Source organism: Malaclemys terrapin, chromosome 1 (genome assembly GCF_027887155.1).
Source record: "Malaclemys terrapin pileata isolate rMalTer1 chromosome 1, rMalTer1.hap1, whole genome shotgun sequence".
NCBI classification, from domain to species: domain Eukaryota; kingdom Metazoa; phylum Chordata; order Testudines; family Emydidae; genus Malaclemys; species Malaclemys terrapin.
This window is the reverse complement of record NC_071505.1, coordinates 234,057,626-234,077,669: the sequence shown is the minus strand read 5'-3', so window position 1 is coordinate 234,077,669 and position 20,044 is coordinate 234,057,626. Positions and strand designations below refer to the sequence as shown.

The 20,044-nt window shown below is 43.5% G+C and overlaps 1 protein-coding gene across 3 annotated transcripts in view; it reads right to left on the bottom strand.

Moving 5' to 3' along the window:
• The window catches only part of TMEM131 (transmembrane protein 131), a 178,019-nt gene extending 159,657 nt beyond the window's left edge, over positions 1-18,362 (bottom strand). For 2 of the 3 annotated variants that reach the window (XM_054009269.1, XM_054009278.1), the window contains exon 1: positions 18,017-18,254. In XM_054009269.1, the coding sequence (XP_053865244.1) occupies positions 18,017-18,155 (139 nt within the window). In that variant the 5' untranslated portion in view covers positions 18,156-18,254. Of the gene's footprint in view, positions 1-18,016 lie in introns of all 3 variants that reach the window. The other variant, XM_054009260.1, reaches the window with a different exon arrangement.
• Positions 18,363-20,044: the final 1,682 nt, after the last annotated feature.

The following is a 20,044-nucleotide window of genomic DNA, read 5'->3' as shown; positions in this document are numbered from 1 at the left end:
TAACCACCTAAAGCTGCAATCCTGTGACTCTAACCAGAGATTAAGGAAACTATTAAGTGAACTGTGCAAACACAATGCAAACATAACTCTAGCAAATTGCTTCAAAAGTGTATCCATTCAGACTAATTACAACGATACCTCACAATATCCCACCACACAACACAACCGTTAAGAACACTGACACAGGATTTTCTTCACTCTAAAGAAGAGAGGAAGAAAGACAGGATTTTTCACAGTGTGGGAGGGCCAGAGAGCAGGAAGAGCAAGATACTAGGGTATGAACATTGCCCTGACGCCCAATATTAACACCTTTTAAAAGAATTAGGATTACCAGTAGCAGCTTTCTAACAACAAAGGACTGCAATTGGCTACAAGCTACAGCAGCATTCTTCAGATGCTGCTCACCGTCCTGGCTCCTGCCCCACAATCACCTGGTGCTTTCTGTCACTAAACGAAACAGACACATAAGCAGCAGGACAACTGAGTAAGAAGCTACTATTTTTTCATGCATCTGAAGAAGTGAGGTTCTTACCCACGAAAGCTTATGCTCCCTATACTTCTGTTAGTCTTAAATGTGCCACAGGACCCTCTGTTACTTTTTACAGATTCAGACTAACACGGCTACCCCTCTGATATTTTTTCATGGTAATTTTTCAGAATAGAATTGTATTCATTTTCACAAGGGCAATGATTGTACTTTGATAAGCAACAGAAGCAGCAGTTTTTAAACTGATAACTTCAGGGAGGAGTGTTGCATAATAGTTTATATTTAAAAAATAAACAAGAGAGGATACTAATCAGAAGAAAGAGTGAAACCTATCCTTCCTGCTTAAGTTCTTCTATTCCACTTCCCATACTACAAAGGTCACTGGAAAGTGTTGTTAGCCTGGAGGACAGGAAAGAAATTGTACCAAGACAACATCTGACCAAATGCAAAGTTTACGTATATGGTCAGGGAAAGAGCAGAAATAAAGCCTTCCTTTTGGAAAGTGTCAGTAATCTTGCATTAATATTACCTATATATTGTTTAGCAAAGTGACTAAATACCTTGTACCGTGGGAGCACAGATGAACAGGAAGAGGCAGGCTGAAACATGTAATAAGATCAGAGAAGAGAAAGCATGAGGGAGTACAAGAACAGCAAAAGTGAAAGAGACAAGGGCAAAACAAGAAGCAGCATACAAAAGAAGAGATCATCATAGGCTTTTCAAAAAGAACAAACCATAAACGTTAGTTAAGAGCACAATATATATTTGGAAGTCTAATATTGCAATGTGTTTAACTGAAAAGAATTCAAATTGAATCCATCTGCCTGAGAAACCTTAAAGTAGATGGATTCTCAAAGGTGGATGTTCAGCACCTTCCCGAAAAATCAGGCCCTTTTATAGAATAAAACTTTAAAGTGAGAAGGACCTATCTTCATCATTCATTCTGACCGCCAACATAACAAAGGCCATGTAATTCCTGCATCAAGACCATAACTTCTGTCTGAGCTAAAGCACATCTTTTAGAAATTATTTTAATCTGTATTTAAAGATTTCAAGTGACAGAATTCCCTGCATCCCTTACTAAATTGTTCCAATGATTAATTAACATCATGGGTCAAAACACGCACCTTTTTTCCCAGTCTGAATTTGTCTAGTTTCAGTTTCCAGTCATTGGATTTTCCTATGCCTTTGTTAATTAAAGAGCCCTCTATCAGAAATCTCTTTTCTAGGTAGGTACTTCTAGATCATGCTCAAATCACTTAACTGTCTTAGATAAAGTATATTTATCTTAAGTCTCCCTAAAAAGCTAGTTTTTTCAGAATTCAAAATCATTCTTTATCTCTTTTCTGAATTCTTTCCAATTTGAAAAAAAAAAAATTAAAGTGTTGACACCAAAACTGGACACAGTAATCCAGTAATAGTTTCACCAACGCCATTTCACTTGGCAAAATTCAACAGCCTACTATGTTAGGCAGGTGGTCAGGCTAGCTTAAACAAAGGTGATTCAACTGTAACAGGAGTTCTTCAAGTGGCCTCCGCACATTCCCACTCATTGGATGCACCTGCAATGGAGCTTACGCACTGGAATGTTTTATAGCGGTGCCCACTGGAGCACTCTCACGCCCTCTCCTACACCTTCCTTCACTGTTCCTGAACACTGAAGGCAAGGTACTCCAGTCACCTCTGCTCCTACCACCACCTTCTCAGATCCAAGACTATAATTAGGACTCTGAGGAAGAGGAGAAGGTAGGCAGGAAGTGTGAATATGCAACGTCCATCTTAAAGAACTCCAATTATAGGTGAATAATCTTCATTTTTAATTCGAGTGGCCTCTGTACATTCCCACTCATGGGACAGTTTGATCAACAGTACCGTCATCCAAGGAAAGTGGAGACAAGGAGTCCTAAATAAACAATGACAGAAGTAATGCTCTTCTAAGTAGAGCATCTGACCAGGTCTAGTGCATAGCATTATGTAAACACACGGCTAGAACTCCATGCTGTAGCTCTGGAGATTTCCACAATGGGAATATGCCTAAGGCATGTCACAGAGGCCATTTTTGCCCTTGTGGAATAGGCTCTAATCCCTATCTGGAAAGGGAGAGGGAACAGAGACCAATTTGTAGCTCTGTTCAATGCACAGCATAACCCACTTAGACAGTTTCTGAAGTAATGGTCTGCCTTTTATTTTGCGCATAAGATTTAGTGACTTTTTAGAACTCTTTGGTTCTATTTAGGTAGAAAGCTTTTAGTATCTGGTATGTGGATGTTTGCATAAGATTTGGGAAGGACGATTGGTAGATAAATGATTGGTTGAGATAGAAATCAATTATTGTTTTGGGCAAGAATTTCGGGTGGTGATGGAGAACAACTTTGGCTTTGTGGAAAACTGTGAAGGTCACATCAATCATCAGCATGCAATTCGCTTACTCTCCTGCCAGATGCTATCGTTATTATAAATGCTATTTTGATTGATAGACAAACAGTGAACATTCAGAGGCTCAAAGGGCAGCTTCATAAATTGAGTAAGCACTAAATTAAGATCCCATGATGGGGCTGAACCTTTGACTGGAGGATAGATGCTTACTAGACCTTTCATAAATCTCTTTACTCTGCCATGAGTAAATACAATCCTGTTATCAATGAGTATGTGGTAAGCACATATGACAGCTAGATGAATTTTCACAGACAGTAAAGCAGGTATCAGAAAGTTTCAAGCAAAGCAAACAGAGCTGGATTGGAGTTGAGGCTGGGACTATGTTATTGAATGCCCAAACTGTAAGCCTTTTCCACTTGAAGTCATAGCCCTTGTGAGTTGATTGTTTCAGGATATCTATCAAGACGCGGCAAAAGAACTAACAGATCTAGAGAGGTCCTATGGCCCATGCTATCAGGTGTACTGAATGGAAGGTTGGAGTGATAAATCTGGCTGGTCTACTGAGACAACAGGTCCATGATGATAGAACAAAAAGACTGTCTTTTCATCCTGTGTTTGTACAGCACCTAGAACAATAGGGTCCTGGTTCATGACTGGGGCACCTAGGTGCTAAAGTAATACATTAAATAAATATACTCCTCTGGAGAGATGAAGGAAGTTTGGAAACCATTGTCATAACCATATTATTGGCTGTATCTTGCTACATCTTCTGTATTACTTTTTGGATGAGAGGAAACCAGTTGAGTAGAAACACATCCTAAATGGAATGCTCTCCTGCTCTCAAACAGAACTTTGGGCACTTGGCATTGTGCTTTGCTGGAAACAGATCTATTTACAGATAACTCAGACTTGCAAAGACGTCATGTTGATGTGTTTACAGACCATTCATGCTGTTCTCTTCTGCCCCTGCTCAGTTGACCTGCCAAGTTGTTGTTTTTGCCCAACCCACCCAATGTAGGACTATGTGGTAAAGTGTGATGATACACCAGTTCCATGGTGCTACAGCTTCTCTGCACAGCTGAGGGGAATGAACTCCTCTGCTTATTTACATAGGACACTGCTGTTGTGTTGTACCTAACAAGTTGGACTACTATGCCTTGCAAGTGAGGAAGGAAAGCCTTGAGAGCCCAGTAAATTGCCCTCAATATTAGTATGTATCTTTTTCTCCACATAGTCCAGATGACCATGAATTAGTAAATTGTTGAAATAGGCTCCCCTCCCAAAGTTGGAGGCACTGAAGGTGATACTTGTAGATGAAACAGGGAGATTGAATGCTCTCTCAGGACACTGTGACCCTTCTCTTGGAGGAGTCAACTTTGAGAACATGTTGTCTGAGCTTTAGAGATCATCTTTTGCTAAGTATTGCTGCAGAACTCTCATCTTGAGACAAGCATGGGTGGGATTTGTATGTGTAACTGAGATCTGAGGCCCACCAGTCTGAAGAAGAACATTACTATCTGGTAAGAACTCTTGATGCCTGAGTATAACTAACTGAATTTTCAGGATTCTTTCTTCTGGTAGGAAGGCTCTGCCTGCTTTTGAATTCAGATCTTCCCCAATGAAGGGAATTCTTTGAGTAGGAAGCAAGTGTGATTTCCCCCCCAATTTATTCCAAGTCCCAGTTTCTCCAAATGGAAGCAGGTGCAAGTTGTATCACTGAACAAGCTCTCTTATGATCCTTTAATGTGTGCCTCATGTAACTTAGGGTATACATGTACACCCTATCTTAGATGTGCTGTATTTTGTAAATATACAAGGGGTGGTAAAAAGGTCAAATGGAAGGATTCTATACTGATAGCGATCTTCCTCCCTCCCCATTCCTCCCCACAATGGAACAAAGGTATCTGCAATGTGAAAGCCAGAGAGATGTGGAAATACGCATCCTTTTTTAAACAGAAAGCTCAAAACAAACTTGAGTGGGTAGGGAGGGAATTATTAACGATAGAGTCAGCATGCACAATTTGAACTTTCTAATAAAGTTCTGATAAAGGAGCTGAGCAGATACTTTCTGATTCCAAAGAATCCCTTTCCCCTGAATTCTCTTAGAACTTCCTCTTTGACCCCTATTTCTACGAACAAGTGAACCTCTGCTTTTAAGTAGGTTCTTGTGAGCTGATTCCTGATGAGATAGGGAAGGGGCAGTATGGTGTCAAATTATATGGAATAAACTTCTTGTACTACTTCCAGGATCCATTTATTTGTATGGATGAAACCCCAGTTATTGGAGTGAGAAAATTGATGCTCAAAGGTGTGGAAGGAGGGGGGTGAATAGTTTAAGATTGGTTTGCAGCTCTGGAACCTCATGTCAAACCTGTGGTCTAAGGTTTGACACAAAAGAAAAGGGTATGATTTATTTGTCCTTTATTTGCTTGGCGCTCTTTTGCCTCTGCTGCTATTGAACTGGAAGTTGTTTGTGCAAATAATAGCCTCTCTGTATGAAATACAAACGGATGAAGTGTATTGCTGTCTACAATAATTAAGACAAGAGCTCCAAACCTTCTCCTTGCGGGTTAATAATCCCCTAGCAATCTAGCTGCTCATCTAGCATCTAATCTTCTCTGGGACTATCAGTCCTTCCACTGAGCAAGCTATCACCTATGAATGAATGTTCTTCCACATGTGCTCTGGTTTCAGGTGGAAGATGAGATAATCTAAGGCCAGGTCTACACTAGAGACCTTAGAGCAGCTCAGCTATACCAATGCAGCTGTAAGATCTCCCAGTTAGCCGCTCTATGCTGACAGGAAGAGAGCTCTCTGCCAACATAATTAAACCACTGCCAATGAGCAGCAGTAGCTATGTCAGTGGAGGAGTGTCTCCGGCTAACATAGCACTGTCCACACCAGTGCTTCTGTCGGTGTAACTTATGATGCTCAGGGGGGGTGTTTTTTCACATTCCTTAGCAACATAAGTTATACTGACAAAAGTGCTAGTGTAGACAGATTAAACCATGCATGTTGACCTATTGTGATAGCTAAAACCACTGCCGTTGCTGCAGTGTCTGAAGCATCGAACGAGGCTCTAAGGGCTAGATCCACCAAAGGAACTTAGGCATTGCCACGCCTAGCTTTTTAGGTGATTTGTCACCCATTGGAATCCACAGCCCCAAGTTTGATAACTACCTGGCTCCCTAACACAGTGTTTGGGGAGAGTTGGGTGCTTAAGAACTGGATCCATAAAAGCCAGCCCACTGTATGGGGAGCCTAGCCAGTAGAAAATGCCCAGAAGGGGGTGGGTCTTAAGCCCTATCCCTCAAAGTCAGTTAGGCACCTACATATGAGCCAGAGGGAGACACCAATCTCTGCTTGGAATTCACAGCTCTAAACCATCTCCTGAATTCCTTAAAGGGTTAGGTGCTAATCCTTCCCCCTGCCACACATCCACATGAAACACTGAAGGAAGGGATGGTGGTATGCCTCTCTTATAACCATTACACCAATGGTTAGGGTACTCACCTGGGATGTACAAGAGATGGATTCAATTCTCCCCCTCTGCCTCGTGTGGAGAAGGGATATGAACACAGATCTCTTTCAATCTCTCCTGCTGAAGCTGTGTCACTACATACAAGTATTTAAAGATATATACAGCCAGAGTGTGTGAATGACTCTATAGACCAGTGGTTATGGCACTCACCTGGTTGGGGAGGGAAGGGACCCGGGGTCCAGTCTTCCTGTTCCAATGCACATTTACACAGTAGAACAGTTTCAACAGGAGATAGAGACCCCCACCCCAAAATACCTCATAGCCCAGTGGTTAGGGCACTCTCTTGATAGGTGGAGACTTGTGTTCAAGTCCCTCCTCCACGTCAGGCAGAGGGTTGACTTTCCCCATTAGTTCTGTGTGTGGTTTAGGCCTATTGGATTAGGACTTGCAGGCGAGATTGGGAGGGGAATGCTTAGTTTGAGTATCCTGCTGGGACTTAGGCACCCAACTGCCTAGACTGAGGCAGCTGTGAACATGCTCACCAGCAGATTTGTAGGCGCCTTGGTGACTAACAGCAGAAATGTGTGATCATACACGTTTATGAGCAGCTGAGTGGGGATTCTGAGGATCTCAGTGCCATCTAGATGTTGAACTTAGGCACCCAAGTCATTTTGTAGATCTAGCCATGTCCATGTTTAGCTATTAGCTGTCCTTTTATTAAGGCTTTAGCCAATTTCCTTTGCTCTTCAGACAGATCCTTAGCAAACAAGGCCATTTCGCCCCAGAGATGGCACTGATATCTAAACCTTTAGAGCCTGACCATTAGAGCAATCCTAATGCCTAGTGAGGCTGAGGAGAAAACCATCCTGCCCAGAGTATCCAGTTTCTCACCTCTGTCAAATGGGACAGAATGCACTTGGCCTCATTTTGTCCTCTGAATTGCTGCAGCAACCACCAACAAGTTAGGAGCAGGAAGACAAAAAGAAAAACCCTCACGTGGTAACTGGTATAGCTTGTCAGCCTTCTTTGACATGGCTTGACCAGAGGCAGGATTTGCTCAAATAGTTTTGGTTAGTTGCAATAATGCTTCTAAAACTGAGTGGGGTGATCTTGCTATTAGGAGGACCCAATATATTGAATACTCAAAGACAGATCTCTTCTATGGACACAGATGTGTTCTTTAAGGTTGAAGCTATTCTGACCACAGTTCGTGAAACTGAATGACATCTTCCTGTGAAGATGCTGAAATGACTCCGACATTGTCATCAGGGGGACAGTTGATCATTAGACTTCAAATCCATGTCCTGGTATGAGATGAGTCCCATCGGATCCTCCTCTCTGAGTGTATCTGGGACTACTATCAGGGAGTGCTCAGTATACCCAGATAATCTAAACTGAGCAGATACATGAGATTTTCCCTGACCTATAGGTGGTGCTAGATCACTGTAAGGATGATGATCTGTACCAAAGAGGGAATTGCTAAGCCTGCTAATATTTAGTATCACATCCCAATCATAGTACCTACTTGGTTAAGGGTATGATCTTGTGTGTGTGTGTGCTGCATGGAGCATCTCAGTAACATTTATTGGGTTCACTTTTACCTCAGCTGATGGGAGCTGAGCTAGTATATTAACCCATTTATCGTGATCTGATTCACTGCCAGATTGCAGATCCAATATCAGTTCCAAGGCAGTTAGTAAAAGGACAACTAATGCCTTAGAATTCTTGAAACTGAAAAGGGGGAGACAAACCTCGCTGGTAAGGTGTTTTAGGAGAAGGAAGTGATATGGCTGGGGAAATCTAAATCTTCTCTGATTTTCTGTCTCTTTTCCAGTGGGGAGGTGGGAGCAGGAAGTGGCCCTATCACTCTGCCCAGGGGATATACAGTTCACTAATTAGATAATGGCTCTAACAGCAGATCTGAGCAGTACCTGGGCAACTACCATTATAGTGGATGCTGACCATGCAAAGGAGTCAAAATTACCTGGAACAGATATACTTGCTACATTAGGGGCACACCCCTTCCTTTGAGATTTTCCCTGAACTGAGGCAGTAACTTTTAGTCTAGGTTCCAGTGATGTTTTCAGAACTGATCCTAAAGGACAGAGACCCAAAACAATGCATAGTTTTGCTTACAGGCCCTACCCTTATTCTGAACCAAAACGGTCATATCTGAAAGGGCACACTCGTAAAGTTATTCTAACAAAGGCTGACATACATGGGGTTCCGTTGTGTCTAGAATCAAAAATCGAATGTTTTAGGATTCTTTGGTACCAAGGTTTGGTTTTCACTCCATGATAGGAGGATACTACCTTCAGGTGGGATCTTGGGCTGCTTTTTATTCCCTGGGAGGTGAAGGGCTGATACAAGCCCAACAGTACTCATGGAACTGGCAGTTACAGAGGTGGAGGGTTTGCATAGCCTCCTGAAGCAGCAAGTCATGGAGTTTGTTTTGATGCACCACTCCAAGAGCTTGCAAGAAGGTGCTGCAGATCGTGCACCGTGAAGAAGAGTAGTCTGCCTCCAAGCAAACTAGGTATGGTATGGGAGTCCAAAGCCTCGTCCCCTTCAGATCTGCCACTATGATTCATGAGCCCACACGAACTAATAAAATGTTAAAATAAATAACTTAAAACAAAAGCAATAAATCTAAACAAATCTCAGCTAAGGGATCTAACTGACGTACAATCTTCAAAGGGGTTGGATCTGGGTGGATCAGCCAGGAGAAGTCCCTGGTCCATCTGCAGCCACAGCTGAAAAGAACTAAGGAAGTGGAGCGCCACACCCTCTTCTATGGCCTTGCATTCAATATGGTCAGAAAAAGTACAGGGAGGGGCAGGAGGCGGCACAAATGTTTCACAGCAGTGCCTGCTGGAGTGCATTTCATTCCACTATCCAAGCTGCACCACTGGCACATCCCAGTAATGGGGTTTTGTCTCAGTTAGATTCCTTAGTTAGCTAAGATTCATTTAGATTTATTGCTGCATTTGAAGAACACAGTGATTTCTGCTGGCCTTAGTCTATGAACATATGTATAACCTTGCATTTTGATAAATCCAGCTTACCAAACAATATAGATTATTCTGCAGAACTGACCTGTTTTTATTATTTTCCATCCCACCAATCTGTGCTATTTAATATCCTTGGAACGAGAACAGATCCCTGCAGAACCTCACTAGAAGCATCCCCATTTGAGATCTATCAGTTAGCCAGTTTTAATCCATTTAATATGTGCTACACAGATGTCAAACTGAGGATCCAAAAACTGAGGCAACCGATGAACATACAGCCCATCAAGTATCCAGATAATTTCTTCACTCTTTATCTCAGATCAGCAATTTCTAACCTCTTCAGTCTGTGACTAACTAATCACAAATATAATTGCATGACTCACTGATATGACAAGCTATAGTGGAAGTCATCCAATTTTACAAAGGGAAAAAAACATTTGGAGAAGATGTCTCCAATAGACGTGGTGTGGACTGAAAGGAAGGGGAGAGGCAAATTTGTATATGAAAGAAATAATAGTTTTTAAGCAGCATTAGTTTTCTCTCTCACTTTCATTTTTATCTTCTTCCCATGCTTCCCTGCTCTACATGGTGTGTCTGCCTCAGGCCCTTTAATCTGGGAAGCAAGATGAGTAGGGCGGAGGTGTACATGCATGAGTGGTGGGGACGGGGAGGGCAGTTGGGAGAGCATACAGGCAAATAGTAAAGAAAGAACATAAAGCAACAAAGAACATTTTGACTACTGTTTACTCCCATTAGCCCTGCAGAGCAATAGGCAAGTGAATGAGCTATATTCTGTTCTGGCTTGTACTTCAACCATCACCAATCCTTCACTGTTTGCTATGCATAGCCCACAAAAGCCCATCTTTCATTTTCAGATTCCAGACGGAGTTGCAGAGCTTATAGTAGGAAATGTAATCTTTATACTTGTAAACTGAGTGGATCTGATCTGGGAATCATTGAGAGAACACAAATATGGAACCAAAAGCCAAGTCATGTTTTGAAGCAGAACTGCACTTTAAAAGTTAGCCAAACATGTTGTACAATAGATACCCAACATTAATTTTTATATGAAATTGTTCTGCATTCAGCCAATACCTTAATTAAAAGATATCTAAATGGCTCAAAGTAAGCATTTCAAATACTGCAATACTGTTGATTTGGAAGTCATGTTGATTCAAACTAAAAACATCAATATATATTAACTGTATTACACCACCACCTACAGGCTTGAGCACAGTTTGGGGCCTTACTTTGCTAGGCACTATACAAAACCCAATAATGAAAGAGCTCCCTGAAGAACTTACAGCCTAAGGCCCAGAACCTGCAATTTGTTGACTTTAAGGTGCTCCATGAGCCCAGCAGTCCGCCTGCATGCAAAGAATTGTAGGCCTGGGGCCAATATAGAGAAGACAAAGGATGGGAGGAGAAACAGATATACAAGTTTCAGAGGGATAGCTGTGTCAGAAAAAACAATGAGGAGTCTTGTGGCACCTTAAAGACTAACAAATTAATTAGAGCATAAGATTTTGTGGGCTATGACCCACATGACTTTCCAAATGCTACACATCAGGTCAGCTGGGGGTAGAATCCAGGGCTCCTGACTCCCTATCCACTAGACTATGTTGGATATTGGAAAAGGTATGGAAAAGGACAACAAAAATGACTAGGGGTATGGAACAGCTTCCATCTGAAGAAAGATTAATAAGACTGGGACTTTTCAGCCTGGAAAGAGATGACTAAGAGGGGATATGATAGAGGTCTGTAAAATCATGACTAGTGTGGAGAAAGTAAATAAGGAAGTGTTATTTACTCCTTCACAGAACACAAGAACTAGGGTCACCAAATGAACTTAATAGGCAGCAGGTTTAAAACAAACAAAAGGAAGTATTCCTTCACAGAACGCACAGTCAACCTCTGGAACTTTTTGCCAGAGGATGTTGTGAAGGGCAAGACTATAATAGGGTCCAAAAAAAGAACTACCGTATTTTCCGGCGTATAAGACGACTGGGCGTATAAGACGACCCCCAACTTTTCCAGTTAAAATATAGAGTTTGGGATATACTCGCCGTATAAGACTACCCCTCTTCCAACGCACACCAAAAAAAATTAAAAAAACATCAGATTTGATTTCAATATGGTAATTTTAATTCAAATGCTTATGACATGCAGGTACTTAGCAGGAAAACTGTCACTTATAAACATAAGGCTGTTTGTCATCAAACATGTAAACATAAAACAGTGCAAGTGGATTAAACTTTTCCTAATTCACTCTAAAGCTGAAAGGAAGGATAAGACAATAAACCCATGGGAGCTGCCATGCTGTTTGTTTTCTAAGCTGTCAACCAAACTGGAACTGATGATGATAGGAGGAAGATAACAAACAAGAGAGAGAGAGCAAGTGCCGGGCAAGTCCCTGGCGAGTTAGCAACGCCCATCATAACTGCAAGCTACGGTATTTTTACAGGTTTTGCTGGCGTGACAGTTTCCCTTTAAAAGCCTTCAAAATCCTCCTGTTCGTCATCTGATATCATAAGTACATCAATGACATCTTGTGATACATTTGTAAGGCAGTCGTCGTATGGATCGAATTCCGTATCAGATGGTGTGGTCTCAGCTTCGGCTTCCTCTTCATCTTGCCACAAGTAGTCGTCCTCCATACCATCTAATGAATTTGATATGCCACACTTCTTGAAAGACTTGATTACTGTTTCTGCATCAATATCATTCCAGGCTTTTATGACAAACTTGCACAAAACATCCAACTGTGGAGCACGCATGTTTCCTTCTTTTGTGAATGACTTTTCGCCGCTAACCATCCATTCATTCCACTGTTCTTGAATGCGATCTTTAAATGGTTTGTTTAGGCACACATCCAGTGGCTGTACCAACGATGTCAATCCTGCAGGAATAACTGCCGCATCTGTGTTTAGTCTTGCAAGCATTTGCTTGGTGCTGGGAGTTAAATGAGCCCTGAACATATCCCACACCAGTAGACTACATTTTTGAATAAGTCCACCTGGTTGCCTGCTCCATACATTATCAAGCCATAGCTTTACCACTTCTTCATCCATCCAGCCTTTTTCATTAACATGTACAAAACAACCAACAGGGAACTTGAATTTCGGCATTGTTTTTCTTTTAAAAATAATCATTGGTCTCAGTTTGGCGCCATCAGCTGTGCATGCTAGTACCACTGTAAAACTGGACTTCTCATGTCCTGTTGTTTTAATTAAAATTGTTTTTTCACCTTTTTGATGGACAGTTTTATTTCCAACCATATCAAAATTCATTGGAGTTTCATCCATATTTCCAATACTACTTAACGCATAGCCATGTTTAGTGCGCTGTTGTATTACATATCGATGGAAACTATTTACTTTGCTATCAAGATCTGCAGGTAATTTTGGGGCAATTTTCATCTTTTGCCTCAGTACCATATTATGCCTTCCCATGAATCTAGTACACCAGGATACAGTGGCCTTAAATCTGTTGCTGTGATCTGGGTTAGATTTGGCCCACTGAAGTGCAAACAAATGTATTTTATTTCGTGTCACTACATAACCGTTTTGGCGATGCTCATTCACCATGTCTGCTACATGTTTTTCGAGTTCTGGCCAATGTGCAGTGCCTCTTCTTAATGCACACTTACCCCTTGGCATACTCTTTAATGCTTTTTCATTTGCTTTCCAGTCCCGAACCATCTTTTCTGTTACTCCATATTGTCTTGCAGCAGCGCAGTTATTATGTTCCATGGCAAAGTTTACAACTTTAAGTTTGAAACTGGCTTCATATTTCTTTCTTCTTGCTGGTGGAGCCATGATGGGGTTTTGACTGTTGGACATTTGTATACTGTACTGTATGTACTGGTGCTATACTGTATGAACAGGTACAGATACTGGTGCTGTACTGTATGTGGTACCCAGTATACAACAACCAGCCAATCACGGCAAGCGATGTACCTTACCGGCGATTGGCTGGTTGTTGTATACAAAGCCTGCTTGGATTGGTCAGCTCTCCCTGCCTGCCCAGCCCTCCCTGTCTCCAAGACTATCAGAGCGGTAGCGCAAACACGCCTCTTTCACCCGTCTGGCCCGCCCTTGTATCCTATTACCTCCTTCTCTGCCTCTCAGATCTCGCACATGCGCGCCTGCGCCGCTTCACTGCAGTCCTCAGGAGCGAGATCTGAGAGGCAGAGAAGGAGGTACGGTAATAGGATACAAGGGCGGGCCAGACGGGTGAAAGAGGCGTGTTTTTCTGGGCACAGCGCCGCTCTATCTCTTTTTTCCATACCCCAGGCGTCCCGGACGCCTGCAGCTTGCTCCGCCCTTCACTTACACCTTCCCGGTGAGGCGCCCCCTCACCTCGTCATCGGGCGGGGATGCAGCCGCGGCCGTTTTTGAGCTCCCCCCACCATATGCGGCGACCGCAGATTCTCCAGTCCGTCTCGGAAGTTTCAGCACCCGCCCTATAAGATGACACCTGGCGTATAAGACGACCCCCGACTTTTGAGAAGATTTTCCTGGGTTAAAAAGTAGTCTTATACGCCAGAAAATACAGTAGTTAAGTTCATGGAAGATAGGTCCATCAACAGCAATTAGCCAGGATGGGCAGGGATGGTGTCCTTAGCCACTGTGCCAGAAGCTGGGAATGGATGACAAGGGATGGATCACTTGATGACTGCCTGTTTTGTTCATTCCCTCTGAATGGCATTGGCCACTGTCAGAAGACAGTATGGCTGTTCTTATGACTACACTGTCTACCATATTTAGTGTGGCTAACAACCCAAGAATATGGATTAACAGGACTAGCAACTATAAATGACAACCACTACCTAACCACTTACTACTCCTTTCTTATTGATACAAACAGAAATGACAAACTTCTTTGGCTGAAAAAGATCTTATCTTTCATCACACATTAAAACAGCAAGATGTAGCACAAACCACTTAGCTTTCCAGTTATCTACAGTTTCTCAATGACAGGATAAAAATGTACCACTCTGCTTCACTAACAGTTTTTTGCCTCATGTTGTTTATTATTTTGGTGTGCCAATTCAGTATAATAGAATAAGCATCCTTTGAGTTCAACGTTGATGTTGCTATATCAGATTATATTTTGGACTATCAGGGTCACAACTTTAGTGTTAAAATAAGTTTATTTTACTGTGCCTTGCATTAATTTTGAAAGCAGTGTACGAGAAACAACAAAATAAGGAATGAAAATTTTAAAAAAATATATTAAATATTGTATAGGCTTTTTCTCTAGGGTACTCATCACTGTAGAATCTGAGGACCTCACTAGTATTAATGAATTTATGTTTATGATACTCCTGTGACATAAGGAAGTATTACTCTCCCCATTTTTTAGATGTTAGCAAAAGTGGAGAGAGACAGTGACTAACGCAATGTCACATAGGAAGTCTTCTGCAGAGCTGAAAACAGAAGAGGATTTTCTAGGTTCCAGTACAGACCATCTTTAATGGTAATCTTAACTACCATTTATGTTCAATTGCCATCTTTCAAAGATAAATATCAAGAACTTTAAAAGAGTGTAAGTCAAACATGCAAAGGTATTATTTGCTCATGTTGACTTGTCAATTGTTAGGTTTGTTTAAATAAAAGTTGTTTCAATATGAGCACTAAAGAGCATCTTTAAGAGTTACATCATCAGGGACTGAAGTTACCCTAATAGTCCTGCTCTCTCTGCTCCAGTCTTGTGAAATGGCAGGTAAGATGGCTATCGGAACTTAACTGAGTAGTCAGGTGCCCATTAGTCAGTTGCCCAGTTGCAAAGCAGGGATTTTATGCTGCATTATTCTGGAAAGTTGTTTTCCAGGGTCAGCGTTTTGTATAAAGTTATATATTGAATACTAAGAACAAATACACAACAATTGTACAAGCTGAAGGTGAGGAAAATGCTGTCAATAAGCTGAATGGCAGAAGTTCCAGATCATCTGCTAAAAAGCAACATTAAAACTCTTCCTGAATGTGGCCTGGCTCAGACTTAGATAAACTTCCATCAGGCACTGATTCCAGAGACTTATATTGAAAGCAAGGACTAGTACCACTTCTATGCCATGTCAAGTTTTAGACCTTGACTGGTTAGTATCCAAAAAACTGGAAGATATCAAATGATCTTGAAAAATCCATTTGGCAGTAGAGTAGGATGCCTTCATAACAATAAGAAAGGAAAGCCTGAACCACAGACAGCTGCAAGCTTTTAAAGAAGAGTAGTTAAATTTAATTTTTTTGTCCTTATGGCTGATGACAGAACCTTCAAATGGTAAGTGAATTCAGTATTTTCTTACTCACTCTGCTGACCAATTCCAGTCCCTCTGCTACTTCCCCAAACAATTAAAAAATAAAAATAAAAAAGATTAACAGCATTCTGAACAGTCTCCCTGATGCTCTTCAGAACCATATGGGTATCAATGACAAATATTAGTCAATTTCAGTCTGGATATGGACTTCTATCCACCTTAAGGCTGGGCTACACAGTTTTTGTACCACTATAATTAGTTGTGTTTAGAAATTGACCTAGTTAAAACAGTACAGACTTATAGTACAGACACAGTTTATATCTGTATAAGGCTGCTTGTAGCAGTATAGATTTTTCCCATAAATATGGCAGAGGTCCTGTATCCCGGAGTTTTTCTTGGTAGGTTCATTGTTCACTTTATCCAGGGCTTCCAATCCAGGCAGCATGCAAAAAAGCAAACAACAAAAGGAGTCTTCTCGAGCATGGATGTCAAATTCACTCTATGGAGATGGCTGAAGTATGGTTGGGGTAAATTTACAGGCATAAGTTATACTGATAAAAGCACATTTAACTACTGACACAGTTATATTGCTTTCTTGAAAGAGCTCAGTTGCACCTGCTCAAACTTTGGTCTTGAGTCTCAGATTGCATTTATTTCTCAGAAAATGTCAATATGGAATTGCCCAAAGAACGAAGGTGATCAGCCCTCCTAAAGAGTCAACATAAAATAGCAGTCTAAAGGTGGCACTAACTCTAGGGCATAGATCAGTGGCATCATATTTGGAGATTATTTCAATTAAGAGCTGACTAGATACATATGAGCGAACATCCACCAGAATTATTATAACCAAACACAAGGCATGGAAATAACCACATTTTGGAAGGGTCTACATTTGAACTCCCCAATGATTGAGAAGACACCACAGTTCTGACTGTTTGGGTCTATGAACTCCCCACACTCAAATGTTACATTCCTGACACTTTTTTTTAAACCCAAATACTAGAATGTCTTGAATTGAATAATAAAGGGATCCAACCAGCTCTCTGCTAGGATTCTGTCACTATCATACCACATCAACATTGCCACCTTAAAATCTACAAAAACAAATTACTAGGTAATTATTAAAATTGATTCCTTGGTTAGAAAATGGAAGTCTAGATAAATGTATTCTGATCTCTGTGTATAGGACACTGGAGTCCCATCCCACATTTCTCCAGCAGAAACACCTATGCTGCTCTCTCACTTCAAAACTATGGCTCTAGGCCACCTGTCTGTGCTTCCCCTGACCTGTTTGTACTTCCCAGTTCTCTATCAGTCTCCCTCTTTCTGGACTTCTGCTCGGACACATTTCTGCCCTATCCCTTGTATGTGCACCTCCACTTCTTGTTTAATCCAGGAACTGCTTCAGCATCTAAGCCTGAAGTCAGCACAATGTCAGCTTATATTATAAACAATAACACTGATATTTAAATGTTGCTCTTTAGACACTACCTTTTTACCTATTCCATTAGGCCCCTCCGCAATACCAGAAGGCACATCTCAGCAACTCCAACAAAACAAACTTAGCATTTTAGGTCAACCCATATGAGAAATAAAATGAGCCACACAAAAGAGTGGTAGCGGAGTTTTCAAAACACCAAATTTAAAAGTCCTTTTCTGAATTTCACCAAACTCAGGCAAAAAATACTCTCTAACCTACACAGTGACTAGGTTCAGCCTGTCAAAAGTTCTGGGGGAGGGGTGGATGTCAATCTCTTAGCGGAGCAGTCTGGGGGGGTAACTATGCAAAAGAGTCTCATAATGGGCTGCTGCCTTCGAACTGAAGCACGGGGAAGCGCCAGCAAGGGAAGGTGTTTTACGAGGCAGCACCAGCTTCCCCCTGCCACTGCCTCTGAGAAAGTCCCGAGGTGAAGCCCATTCACAAGTTCACCTCAATGTCAACTGCCTTCCGAAAACCTGCGGATAAGCCTCAACGGCCAGTGCTGACCCCTGCTTCTCACCCACCCACCCAGCCCCCGGCCCTGGCCTGACCCCGGGCCGAGGCGGGGCGCGTCAGACCGGCAGTGACAGTCCGGGAAGGGCGGCAGGGAGACCAGCCCGTCTGTGAGCTGGCAGCGCCGGGCTCCCTGCAGCGCGGCCGGGAGGAGAAGCGAGGCGCTGCGAAGGGGCACCCCCCGCACAGGGGCCCTGCCGAGGGTGGCAGCGGCCCAGGCACTGGGGCTCCTTCAGTCCCGGAACCGGGAGGAAGCCGCTTCCCCGGCTCGAGCGCTGCGGGTCCCCGAGCAACCGCCCCGCCCCGGGGATCCTCCCCAGCCTGGGCCCGGCGCAGACTGCCGGGATCGGGGCCCCGCTCTGCGGCCAGGCCCCAAACGGTAACAGCGGAGCCCGGGGGCGCCTCTCACCTTCCTGCTCGGCCCGGGCCGTGTGCGCGAGCAGCGCGAGCAGCAGCCGCAGCGCCGCTCCGAGCCGGGGGGCGGCGGGCGCCGGGAGGGCAGAGCCGGGGCCGCGGGCCGTCGCCGCTACCTCCCGCCTGGCCCTCATCGCGCTGCTGCCGCGAGCTCGGTGTGTCGGCGGTGCCCTGCGAACGGGGCTCCGGGCTCGCTGCGTCCCGGGGCGCGTGCGAGTGTCAGTCACGGCCGGGGCGGGCGGGCGCCTGGCGCACACACAACACCCCCACCCACCCAGGCAGGGGGCGGGCCCGGCACCGCCCCCGCCGCGCTGGGGAGGGGCGGAGCGGGCAGTCGCCATCTTAGCTGAGGGCAGGGGCAGCGCGACACTCTGCGGAGCGGCTCGTGCAGCCGGAACCCGCCTACTCCTCCCGCTGGCGTGAAATGATTGGCGGTGAAACTCCAGCCCCTTTTGACGTCACAGAGCTGAGGGTGTGCTGTGAAACTAGCCGAGGGAGGGAGCTTCCTGCCCGGCTTCAAGATGGCGGCAGGAAGCGCACTCCTGTCCGTTGTGCAGTTCGACGCTCCGTCCCTGTTGCTGTCTATTCTCTATGGTGTATTGGTACTTTCTCTATTCCTGCCTCCAGCACTTCCTGCTACATGCAGCCTGGGGGGAAGGGGAGGATGGATCAATGAGTGGGGAGAGACTCCGCAGCAGAGATGCCTACAGACCTGGGGGATGCCGCTTCCTACGAGGAAGGAGATAATTGCCCCTTGATTTTGTCTCTTTCCCACCCACCCCCCGTGCGCTTTAAATGCTGCTGGAGGGTGCTGCCCTGGGAGCCCCAGAGGTGACAAGATCTGCCAGCCAAAGTGCTGAACATCTGGGTCCTGTCCCCCATGCGTGGACATTAATAGGCCTACAGGGTATTGCATGGGAGCAAATTGTCCCTGCCCCCTGCCTGCATGGCATAGTACTCTGTGCATATGGAGTAATAAAAGGCGAACAGCAAGGGAATTAACCTCCCCTCTTCCCTCAGTAACACTGTTGATGAGGCAAGTACATGATGTAGTGCAGGATCTTGTATTCCTTTTGCAATAAGTGTGAAAACTTGTCATGCCAATAAAAGAATTCACATTTGAAAATTTGTGATGCAAATTGAAATACAGGGGGATGCTAGGTGTAGTATCAATGTGAGAATATTTATCCCCGGCGTATGTAGTACAGCCCATGCATAAACTATGCAATTTAGAGTGACCAGATGTCCCGATTTTATAGGGACAGTCCCGATATTTGGGGCTTTTTTTAATATAGGCTCCTATTACCTCCCACTCCCTGTCCCAATTTTTCACACTTGCTATCTGGTCAACCTAATGCAATTCCATGGCTTTATATGCTAAGACTATCAATAAGGAGGCCGTGTGTGATCATGACTTTTGTGTTGGTCTTCTCTTCTAGGAGCTGGCCTGAGACCATCAGTCATGTCACATAAAGTGGGTCACTGAACAGCTTTCACTAGCAATAACGTTCAGTCACTGCTGACCCAGGCAAGATTAGAGTGAAAATTTGCATATGACCATACCCATACCTTAATCATCCAGTTCCCCACCACAACATTTTTAACCCCTCTTGTTAAGGTTGAATTTCTTGAAATCACATGATTTTTAGAAACTGGAAAAGATTCAGGAGCCCAAAGGGGCCCTAATCCCAGGTTAGCACCTTGTCATTCTGAGGTATGTATTGTGTCTGTTGTGTCAGGGGAAAGTGATGGAAACAGCTACCAGGATGGTTGGGAGTTTTTTTGTTTAGAATACCACCAGGTTAAATCATTTCATGGCCTATTACACTTTACACACACATGACAGCACTGACTTTTATCAAGTAATAATATGCTTTGGAGTTATTGGTGTCATACTTTTCATTTTTTGTTTCTTATTATTGTCTAATGATGCCTGGGCCACCTTGAGACTCTACAGTCTTTAGTTCTTGCTGTTCACTAGAAATACAGTCACAGTATAGGAGGGATGGGAAAGGCATTAATC